This window comes from Rhinolophus sinicus, linkage group LG06, assembly GCF_036562045.2.
Source record: "Rhinolophus sinicus isolate RSC01 linkage group LG06, ASM3656204v1, whole genome shotgun sequence".
NCBI lineage: Eukaryota > Metazoa > Chordata > Mammalia > Chiroptera > Rhinolophidae > Rhinolophus > Rhinolophus sinicus.
In genome coordinates, this window is record NC_133756.1 from 8,156,625 (window position 1) to 8,167,524 (window position 10,900).

The 10,900-nt window shown below is 63.4% G+C and overlaps 1 protein-coding gene across 2 annotated transcripts; it reads right to left on the bottom strand.

Moving 5' to 3' along the window:
* On the bottom strand, positions 1-5,398 carry VWA1 (von Willebrand factor A domain containing 1). 2 transcript variants are annotated; one of them, XM_074334297.1, is made up of 4 exons: positions 5,217-5,398; positions 3,508-4,065; positions 1,484-1,762; positions 1-1,397 (listed from the first exon to the last, which is right to left on the bottom strand). In XM_074334297.1, the coding sequence occupies exons 1-4, from the start codon at positions 5,287-5,289 to the stop codon at positions 1,060-1,062; spliced, it is 1,248 nt and encodes a 415-aa protein (XP_074190398.1). In that variant the 5' UTR covers positions 5,290-5,398; the 3' UTR covers positions 1-1,059. The 2 variants fall into 2 exon arrangements, with proteins under 2 accessions (XP_074190398.1, XP_074190399.1); XM_074334298.1 differs by lacking the exon at positions 5,217-5,398 and adding an exon at positions 4,727-5,150.
* Positions 5,399-10,900: the final 5,502 nt, after the last annotated feature.

The window sequence follows — 10,900 nt, forward strand, 5'->3', positions numbered from 1 at the left end:
TCAGTTTACGCCTGATTTACTGTATTTTAAAGTGTGGGACGTTAGTGGGGAAGAGGCAGAGGAGGACGTGCCTGGTGGGGCTGGGGGAAAGAAGCACTGCCTGACCTTGGGACTTGTCTGGTGGCCCCAGGATAGTAAAGTTGTTATGTTGGGGAGGAGGGGTCAGAATATGCAGAGAATCCTGGGGTAAACCCACCCAAGGTATACTTGTTCGTCCTCACCCCCAAATGGAAGTCCCCACCCAGGAGCAAGGGGAGGCTCCCTGCCAGTGATGTCTGCAGGGTCCTGAAGGCCAGGCTCTGGTATTCGCAAAGGTGCCCGTAGCTGGGCCCATCAGGGTCCTGGGCAGGAAGGCAGTGCCACTGTCCCTGGCAGGCACTGCCCGAAAGCCAGCTGAGTATCCTAGTAAAGACCACCTTTCCACCCACCAACCACTGCCACACCGTCAACCGCCCAGCACTTCTCCCTGCCCTGTGCCAGATCCTGTCTCCTCCAGGAACCCTTTGGTACCTGGCCAGAGTCAGCTCCTCCCCTTCCCCCATCCACCTTCTATCAATCTCCAGGACCTGAGTGGCCAGCTGGGCCTAGCTCCCTCACACGATGCCAGCTCTCGCCACCAGAGGGACTGGCCCTTCACACAAGTGGGCGGTCCGGCTGCCCGACAGGCTGCCCTCCGGTCCTGGGCCGGGGCCAGTCCTGGGTCTGATGTTCTCAACCCGCCCCTAGATTCCCTATCCATCTCCCCGCTAAATCCTGTCCAAAGGACACCACCAAGTGCCCGCTCTGGGCCTGGCAGTGGAGGGAGTCGCGATGGCAAGTTCTGCTGCCAGAGCTGCAGCGGAGAGTCAGGCCGCGGAATCAGGAGAAGCCCGCGTCCTGGAAGGCAGACGCCGTCTCCGGCCGCGGGGAGAGGACTTGGGGCCCATGCGGAGTCGCCGCAGGGCAAAGGCCCGGCCCGCACCCTCCCTCACCCACCCAGGACGAGACCCTGGGCTCGGCGGCGGACGCCTCCCCACCGGGTTCGGGAGAAGGGGCCCTTGAATAGGCGGGGCAGCCAGCTCAAGGCCCCCGGCCCCCGGCCCCCGGCGGTGAGGGGCGGGGGGCGCGGCTGCGCTCGCCGTCGGGCGTGCAAGCCTTGGCTGACAACGCCCTCTCGCGGCCGGAGCGAAAGGCCGCCGTCACCGTCACTAAGTAGGCGGTGCCGGGCGCCAGGCCCTGAAGCGTGGTGCTGTTGTGGCCCGCGGGCACCTCCACGCGCTGCGCCGCGCCGCCCCGCAGCGGCCCGAACTGCACGTGGTAGCCAAGCGCGGCGGCCGGGCCCAGCGCCGGGGCCCAGCTCACCTGCAGGCTGCGCGGCCTGGCGTGTGAGATGACGATGCGCTCTGGCCCGGCCTCCTCTGGGGGGGAAGCGCCCGTGAGTGGGTGGGGGCCACGTTCCCGCCCCCGCCCCCGCCCCCGCCCTCGTCCCCGCGCCCAGCCTCACCCGGCAGCGTGCGCACCCGCAGGTGCTGCGGCCTCACGAAGTGCACGTTGGATTCGGGCACCAGCGCCACGTCGTAGTCCGTGGCGGGGTCCAGGTGGGCCCAGGCCCAGCCTGTGGCGTTCCCTGGCAGCTGCTGGCGACGCTTGGTCCCTGGCTCAGCGCTGGGTGCCAGCTCCAACACGTAGTAGCCAGAGTCGGCCGTCAGCAGGGGCGGCCAGGCCAGACGGAAGCCGCTGGATGTGACCTCAGAGGCACGGAGCTGCTGTGGCTGCATTGCATCTGTGGGTGGCATCGGGTCAGGGAACCGAGGTCACCTCCCTGCGCCCAGACATGAGGACCTGACTGCTGACTCGGGGAAGACCCCATTGGAGGCTGGGGTATGGCCCACTCACCAGGGAGAGGCAGGGAGCTGGGCCAGCTTCAGCCACACCCCGCAGATGGGGCTAATACCCAAAACTGTTACACCGCTGGGGGAAGGACAGGAGTGCAGCCCCCACATCCAGCCCCATCAGGAGCTTCCCTGCCTGCCTAAGCCCCAAACCCAGACCAGACTAGTGGGAAGCTATCTGGGCCACTGCCAACCAAGTCCAGGGGCCTAGATAAGGGTCACTCAAAGGTGGCAGGGCCCAAGGTGGTGTCTGAGAATAGAGGACCAGCCCCCTATCCAGCCTGGTGGCCAGCACAGGATCTGGGGTCAGCTTAGCTCTGGATAGTCAAGGCCACAGGGGGGCTGATGGTGAAGCCAGGAGATGAGAGGCCACCAGGGGATGATGCCCTGAGAGGCTGTGGGATGTGACAACTCCATGAGCAGCTGGACCTGGGGTTGGGGATACTTGCCTGCCTCAGGTCCCCATGAGAGAGTGACTCCCCAAAGTGGGACTCCTAAACGTGCACTCCCCTGAGCCACCCGAGTGACCGTGCAGGCACATATGGCTGGTGCATGTCTGGGCAGGGTTAAGCCCGTTTCCATTCTGATGCCTCCTCCTTTAATGCTGGCTGCCCCAACTGCCTGCCTGGCACTCAGTCTCCTGCCCATCCCCCACACTCACACCCACTCCCAATCCCAGGAGGCCCTCACCCTGCCTGACTGCCCTGCAGCCTCCGTTTTTCCTGTCCAGCTGCCTGCTTTTCCTCCTGATGTCCCTTCCAGGCTCAGTTACAGTGGGCGCAGGTATCCCTGGTGGAAATCTTCGGAAGGACCCTCTACCTCTCTCTACAACCCACAGTCCAACCCCTCCCTGTTTTGGGTGGATGATTAATCCACAGGCAGAGACTTGGGAAGAACCCTGGGGTTAGTGGCACTTTTCAGTGGCTGGAGCAGGCAGAGCCAGTGACCGGGCCCTTCATTTCCAGCCCCTCCCCCTGTGGAATTTGGTTGTATCAGGGCTCCAGAAACAAGTCTGTGGGGAGCTGCTAGCCCCTGCAGTGGGCCCTCCCTGCTCTAGTCTCCTCTCCAGCATCCAACAGTCCCCATGACTGCCTGTAATGCAAACCCACTCAAAGCCTCTATGGGTGTCCTCACCAGAAGGGGCGGGGGGAGCAGGGACAAGTAACTCTGTGGGGGGCAGTCCTGGCCCCTCCTGACCTGGCTCTCCCCTCCCCAGGCACTGCAGGCCCTGGCACATGTCCAGGAGCACGTGCTGCCATCTGCAGAGTGCTCAGGCTTGGAACCTCCTTCCTCTTTCTCCCCACTTGGCCACTTCCCACCAGTTCAGCCCTTGGTCCCTGGGCCCACATCAGGCCCAGCACTCCATGGGGCCTCCAGCTGCGGGCTGAGCTGGGCCGGGCAGCAGAGAGCCCCACCTGGAGTTGTTCACACAGGTCTGCCCCTCTGTCCCTCCACAGCCCAGGTGGTGGGGCACACCAGGTACACACAGTCACCTCCCCATGAACTGCTGGGAGCACCACTGTCCTGCAGGCCCCTGGCCCCTGCTTCAGGCACACAAGTTCCTCCTGAAGTCTCACTCCAGCTGCCCTCTTGCATTCCTAGCTGGGGCCCCCCTGTCCTGTCCTATCCCACCTACCGAGAATGGAGCCCCTCAGCTCCTGGGCGATGATGTGCAGGTCATCCACGTCCACAAAGTGCAGGTGCTTCCTGGCGGGCGCCGAGGCGGCGGCCGCCAGCTCCAGGAGGTTGCCGCGGCCAGTGCTGACGATGAAGACCGTGGTGCCCAGGTCCTTCAGCTCCTGCATGGGGGGCCCCACGGGGTCGCTGGAGCCGCCATCTGTCACCCACACCAGCACCTTGGGCACCCCCGGCCGGGCACCTGCTGCTTCAGCGAACAGCTGCTCCCTGGCGTATGCCAGCGCTAGGCCAGTGTTGGTGTCACCCATGAGCTGGGCTGCAGCACGTATGGCATCCTGGACAGCCGCACCTGAGCTATGTTGGCTGAAGGAGAACTCGGTGTGTGGCCGGCTGCTGACGTGCACCAGGCTGACACGCAGGGCCTCGGGGCCCAGGGGCAGCGGGGCTGCCAGTTGACCCAAAAACTCCCGAACTCGGGAGAACTCATAATGAGACACGCTGGCCGAGCTGTCCAACAGGAACAGCAAGTCCCCCTGGGGGGCTGACGCCGGGGGACCTGGGGAAGAGGGGGAGGGTTCAGCCCCAGGTGGTCGCCCCCCGATAGCCCCCCCACCCAAGGCCGAACCCCAGGGCCTGAGCTTTCCGTAAGCTGGTGCTTGCCTTCACCCAGGTAGGCCCTGAAAGCCTGCTCAGTCCCACCCTGAAGCTCCTGGAGGTGACACCCAGGAGACAGAGGGGTCCGGAGCCAACCAGAGGCCAACACTCTCAGTGAGTCCCAGCTCTGCCCCCTGACCATATACCTGGGGCTTCTCTGGGCTCATGCCTCATCTGTAAAGGAGAGCTGACCCCTCCAAGCCCCCACTCTCCCTTTCCTAAGGAGACTGCGTGGAGGCTGGAGCCTAGGGCCTCATCCTCAGGAGTGGCAAGTGAGGGGCTCCTCCCTCAGGCTTGTCTTCTAGAGAAGCAGCCCCCATGCTGGAGTGCAGCCACACAGCTCAGCCTCCAGGTAAGGCAACAGGTGGGACATAGGGGAGGAAGGCACAGAGCAGCTGTGAAGACTGTAGGGGGAGATAGAAGGATGGCGGATACAGAGCACAGATAGCAGCCCCTCCCACAGCCCAGATGGCCAGGCTGGAATCTTAATCCCACTTACAGATGATGTCACCCCTCCCCTGGCCCCCATCCTCTGTTTCATCTGGACCCAGGAAGCAAGTTACCTGATGCAGCAGCCTGAGGGTTCGACTAGCGCCTCCCGGCCTCCCCCTTCCTCCCAGCACCCCCAAGGGGTGGTGGTGGCAGATGCGCTCCTCCACCACGGGGCCCTGGTCTGGGGTGTCTCGGTTCTGGCATGGGCCTTGCGGCCTCAGTTTTCCCCAATTCGGTGGGGCGACTCCAACCTTCTTGTTACCCCTCTACTAAGAGTCATTCCAAGAAGAGAGAAACTGAGGAAGGGACAGCCTCCTCGACACCTCCCCCTCCCGTCCATGCCCCCACGATCAGGCGGCAATGCAGACAGGGCAGACGGCGACCTCACGCCCCGGCGCTCGGTCGAGCCGCCTGGGGCACCTGGGCCCGACCGCCACAGGTGGGTGGGGTACTCCGGGGCCGCCGCCAACCCGGGGCCGCAGAAGAAGAGCGACCGCCCAGCGCAGGCGGCGGGGAGTGGAGGGGACGACGGAGTCCGGCCCCGCCTTGCTCCGCACTCACCACGCTCTGCGCCGCTCTGCGCCAACGCCAGCCGCAAGCTCAGGGCCAAGCCGAGTGCCGTCCAGGGCAGCATGGTGCGCAACCGGACGGGGCGCGCTGGGTCTCAGCTCGCCGCTAGCTCCCTCGCTCGCTCCTGGGCGGCAACGCGCGCCTCCGCACTGGCCGGACCAGGACCCCGCCCCCTAGAGGCCCCGCCCGTCGAGGCCCCGCCCCGGTGCGCGCATTCAGCCGCGTACCGAGACGCAAACTCCGGGGAGGCGCGTGCACGGAGAGCCCCGGCGAGCAGCAACACCCAGTACTCGCCAAGATGCGACCGACGCACACATTCGTGGGCACGTAGGCACACAGGCGCTGCATCGCCCTTTCCGACTGTGAGGCCGTGGGGTGCGCCCTGCCCCCTGCCCGCAGCCAAGAGACGACCAGGAGCCACCAAGCTGCATCATCCCCAGGCCCACAGCCCATGTCTCCGCAGTGCTGGGAATCCCTGAAGCCCGGCCCAAGAGGACCCAGGGGTGTGAGAGGTTGGGGGTGACACCAAGAACAATGTACCCCCATCAAAGCCCAGGCGCTGGCCTGGACTCCACTACAGGGCTGAGAGAGGGGGTGATGTCTGGGGGCTGGGACTCGTGTCCCCCAGAACTAACGGGTTGGAAGGACTGAACTTAGAAAGAACCCAGGGCACTGGACATAGGACAGAAGCCTGTGACACTTGGACTTCTTGGCTTGTTGAGGAAGAGGCCCTATCCTAGGCCTATTGCTGTCCCCATACCCTGCCCAATGAGGGGCCCAGGGCCCAGGCTGAGGTCTAACTCCAGGACTGAGGACACATCCCCAGCAATCCACTGGAGCTCCCCTCCGGTCGGACCCACTGGTGAACCTGGCATCCTGAGACCTTGGCTAGGCCATACCAGAAGTGGCTGGCTGCAGGGGGCATCCCAAGGGGCACTTAGCCCCCCTGGACAGATTTCCTGCCCTTAACTGGGATGGGACAGTGTTCCCTGGACAGGAGCTGAGGTCCAGGAGAGCATAACCCTCCACTCCTAAGATGCCTTCCTGTGGGGTAACCACTGCCCTCTCCCAGCCACTCATCCCTGCGGAACTGGGGGAGGGGGCGTCTTTGCCAGGATGTTCCCTCCCTTCCCTCTCTCCCCAGGGGATGCTCTGGAAGGAGGAAGGATGGGACTCAATGGTGTTCCTTCCTCCCTTTCTGGCAGGTGAGACGTGGGCCATGAGACAGGCTGAGCTCCACTTTGCCTAAAAAAGGAAGCGGCTCAGCTGAGCCTGAGGAGCTGGGGCAGGAACAAAACGAGAACTGTGTCCCTGCCGCTCCCACCCCTTGCCGGGAATCTTGGCAGTGACGGTGCTGGCTCCACTCCACAGACCTCAGGCCTCGGCGGGGACCAGAAACTGCCTGGTGCTTCCGCCTGGGCCCTGTGTGGGGGGGCTTGGGCCCCCAAAGTCCAGCGTGTGCTGCCCGGAGGGGCCCTGGTTGACCCCCAGCCCTCCAGCATCCCAGGCTGACGAGGGCTGCTGTGGAGATGGGGACTGTGAGTGGGGGCCATGATCAGGACACAGCAGCAGCTGGAGGAGGCCAGAGGTCCAGCGGGGAGCTCAGCCAGGGTCCCCGGCGGTCGCACACTCACGTAGACATGTCAGATACTTCTTGGTTCATCCTCTGTCTCCCTGGGCACCCATCTGCCTGGGGCAGGGAGCTGGGCCAAAGTTGGTCCCCCCCACCGCCCCACCCCCATGGCAAGGCGGCAACTTCTCCACTTGTCCCCACTCCTGCTCAGCGGGCGGGCCCACAGTCACACCAAGGCTTGCGCTGCTGGGCTGACGGGCAAGTTTCCGTCCCTTCTGGAAAAACTGAGCGGGTCTTCTTGGCTGGGACTCAGGCCCTCGAGGAAGCAGCTGCCCTCCTCCCTCCAGCCTCCCCCATCAGAGGGAGAGAGGGTGGGAGGCCCAGCCTGCGCCTCTACCCAGCCTTGCCTGGGCTCTGCCACCTGCCCTAGCCCAGACTTCCACCTCAGCTCTGCCCGGAGTCACTGCTACCCATGTCGAGCTCTCCACTGACCACAGAAGACTCCCCCTGCCTCCCTATCTGCTCTGCTCTAGCTGGCCGCCACACTGCCCTGCTACCCCTATGAAGGCAAGTGTCATTCTTGTGTCCTGTACACCTCCTCTCTTGGGCAGATATGGGCAGACGGAGAGTCCCCAGGGAGCGTGGGGGTCAGCCAGGGGTGTAGGGGTCAGGGCCAGGGCCGAGCTTGAGACAGACGCCAGAGGAAGCACAAATATAATGGCCCGGAAAGCACCTCTCTGAAGGAAAACAGGCTGGGGGCAAGAGGGCAGACAGAGAAGGAGAGGACGCCGGGACACAGCAGGCTCTGGCCCCCAGGCCTCTTCCTCCCCCAGGCCCAGCCCCTGCTTGGTCCTGGAGTCCTGGGGACCAGGAGGAAGGAGCAGTCTGGCTGAGGCAGCCCTGCCCCGTGGCCTTGGCCCAGTCGGGAGTCCCCACACACTTCCGGGAGCTGGCGTGCACCCGGCCTGTCTGCCTACAAGCAGGTGGAGGGGGTTCCAGGAAACCCAGGGACACTGCTGTCTGCAGGCACCACCCCTACCCCCACCAGGTCCTCAGAAGGCTCCCTCCTCCGCACAATCCAGGCCTCTGCAGAGAAGAAGGGCCTTTTGTCCCCAGCCCACTGTGGTCATGTTGACCCCAGGGAAAAGGGCAGCTTCAGGGGCCTCTGACCCCACCCCTGACCCCAGCCTAGAGCACTTTGCTGGGCCTAAGGGCAGATGGGGCTGGTCCTGCCCCCACCCCTCGGTGTTTTTCACGTTGTTGGCATCTCACATACTACCCACCAAGGGATGGAGGAGGGACAGAAATGAAAGGGGGGTTCTGCTATGGGCCAAGGCCCCCTGATCCCACCCCACAACAGTTAAGTGGGACAAAGGGAGGGGGCACCCAGAAGCAGCAGGGCCCAGAGGCCCCTTCCTCCACCCACCCAGCTGCTCCACCCACACATTCTTCTAGACTCGACCTGCCTGTTTGTGGTCAGGGACGTGCTGGGGCCTGAGGACTGGTCCTGGGGGTCTGCAGGTCCCGGCATCTTTCTCCCCAGGAGCCCAGGCCTGTGCCCTGTGGCCCCAGAGCTGACGACTACCTGGATCCCCTGCCAGGGTGGCAGGGATGAAGGCGTGGGATGGGTGCCACCCCATCTGCATTCATCCATCCCCTCTGTGCTGGGCCTGGCTACGTGCCAATTCTGTACAGTGGGGATTCGCAAACCCTAGGCAGAGCCCCTGTCCTCTGAGCACTGCTGGCAGAAGAGGCAGTGGCGTGCTTGCAAAGATGCATGTCTCCTTATTTTCCTCATGGAGGGCGGGGCCACATCAGACCAAGGGGACAGGAGCCACAGAAAGTGCTAAGGCCCTGGGGTGGGGGCAGCCAGTGTGTGTGAGAGCAGTAAGGAGGCCTAGCGGGCAGCCAGAGCAGGCACAGGCTGTAGGGCCTTCATGGGTCAGGCAAGGGCCCGTGGCACATGCAGGGGTAGGGTGGGGGCTCCAAGGAGATGCCCGGGTAGCTGCTGTCAGAGGCAGAGCCTAATGGGCAGCGGTGTGAGGGAGAGAGGAAGGCCAGCATCCAGAACGTTTTTGGATTTTCAGCCTGCCTAGGGAACTAACAGCGGTGTCCTCCTAAAGTGGGATCCCCTAGCTTTGGTTCCCGTTGCTGGAAACTTCTGTAACAGGGCGGTCACCACTGCATCCTGTGCCAGCCCCAGGCAGGGTCCAGACAAGCTTACCCAGCGAAGGAGAGAGAACACACTTGTGTCCACACCTTGTGGGGGACTCCTCAGAGGTGGGAGTGGGGTCCAGGGGGCAGGGGCCTTAGACCTCAGAGGCAGCACGAGGCTCTGCCTGTTCCTACCTAGCCTAGCCCATGCACCCCAGCTCAGGTCCTACCCAGCACCCCTTGCCAGGTCCACAAGCCAGGTGGGAGGCAGGGCTCACTGCGGCCCAAGCTGGAGGGTTGGAACTAGCCAAATCCCTTGCTGCCTCCTAGCTGCTCACCGCTGTGCTGTCCAAGGGCGTGCCTGTGGATGCCCAAGCTCCCAGGAAATACTTTATGAATGAATAATTGACCTTGGGCAGGTCAGGGAATCTGGCAGAGTCTCCACACATGTGGGGTCAGGACAACACCCCCACCCAGGGCATGAGGGGAGGCAGACAGGACAGATGCATGTACACACAAGCCTGAACAGACACACGTACGCACATGGGCACCCATACACATGCACATGCACACACGCACACACGCACAGTGTCCACACAGGTGCGTGGAGACCCCCTCAGCCAGGCACACTTTTACAGGGCATGGGCCTGGGTACCTGGGTGGGGAGAGAGCCATCAACCCCCCTACACTCCCCCCATTCAGTGCTCCTAGATTTGTAGGGTAGGGGTGGGAGGGCATTCCAGGCTGAAGTGAGGGGGCTCTTGGGGAGGGGAGCAGAAGCTCCATCAGGATGGGAGCTGGGCCTGGAGGGCTGAGGCCCCAAAAGAGGGTCTTCTGTCACAGGCTCCGTGCAAAGGTTTAGAGGTAGAGATTTGTGGGTCCAGGTGGGGTCCTGCCCAGGCAGGAGGACAGAAGGGCTGGGAAGGTTGTGTGAATGACAGGCCTTGAGGGGGAGCCTGTGGCTGGAAGGCCAGGCCCCATCCCCCTTACCAGAAGCCTGTCCAGATGGTGACAGATAAGGAATACCACCTAGGACACAAAGAACTGAGGCTCCTCCTGTGCCGTCCCCCAGGGCCCAGAGACCTATTTCTGGTCCTCTCTGGTAGGCCAGCCCCTGGCCTCCAGCATGCAGTTTCCACTTTCCCTGACAGCTGGCTCTCTCAAAGCAGACCCCTAGGCCCCTCCTGTGAACCGCCCACAGCCGCCCACAGGTGTTCCTTTTGTGAGCGGGTGGGGCAGAGCTGAGACTGAGGCAGGACTAACCTGGGGCCTCCGGGCAGCCGGGGATGCTGCACACCACCACAGGAACCCCGACCGGCAGCTGAGCGCCCCACCTCGGCTCCCCACCCCCACCAGGCCCAGCTGTTGTTTTGATGACTCCAGGCCAGGAGGATCCTCAGGAGAGTCCTGATCCTCCAGCACTGGGCAGGAGGGAAGGAAGGCGGCCTTGGATCGGGAGCTTGGCAGCTCGGTGGCTGGCCAGGCCTGTCTGACTGGGAACGGCATCAGAGCTGGGCACAGTCGATTGGAAAACCCGGAGCATGCCTGCTGGGCCTGAGCCAGCCACACACTGGGCTCTGCTGAAGGCCACGGAGTGAGCCCTGACCTTGGTCCTACCCTGAACCCTGAAACCTGACCTTCGGGCACATCTGAGCCCGGACCTGGTGGGTCCCAGGTGGAGTCCTGAGAGCTAGATCCTTTACAAGGCCTTGTAGCTACCACTAGACTTTGGACCAATTATAAGCAGTACACATTTTAATACACTGCTGGGTTACAAGGAAGCAAATATCTCCAAGCCCCCTCCCCCCCAAATTAAACACTGAAAGTAGATAAATAAGCAGAAGAGTGAGCAGAAATGAGGATGATGCAAGAAAGCAGATGGGAAAGCAGCGGTTTCCTGGACACAGAACTGGGAGCCACACCGCAGTCGGGGACCCCAGGGTGGCCA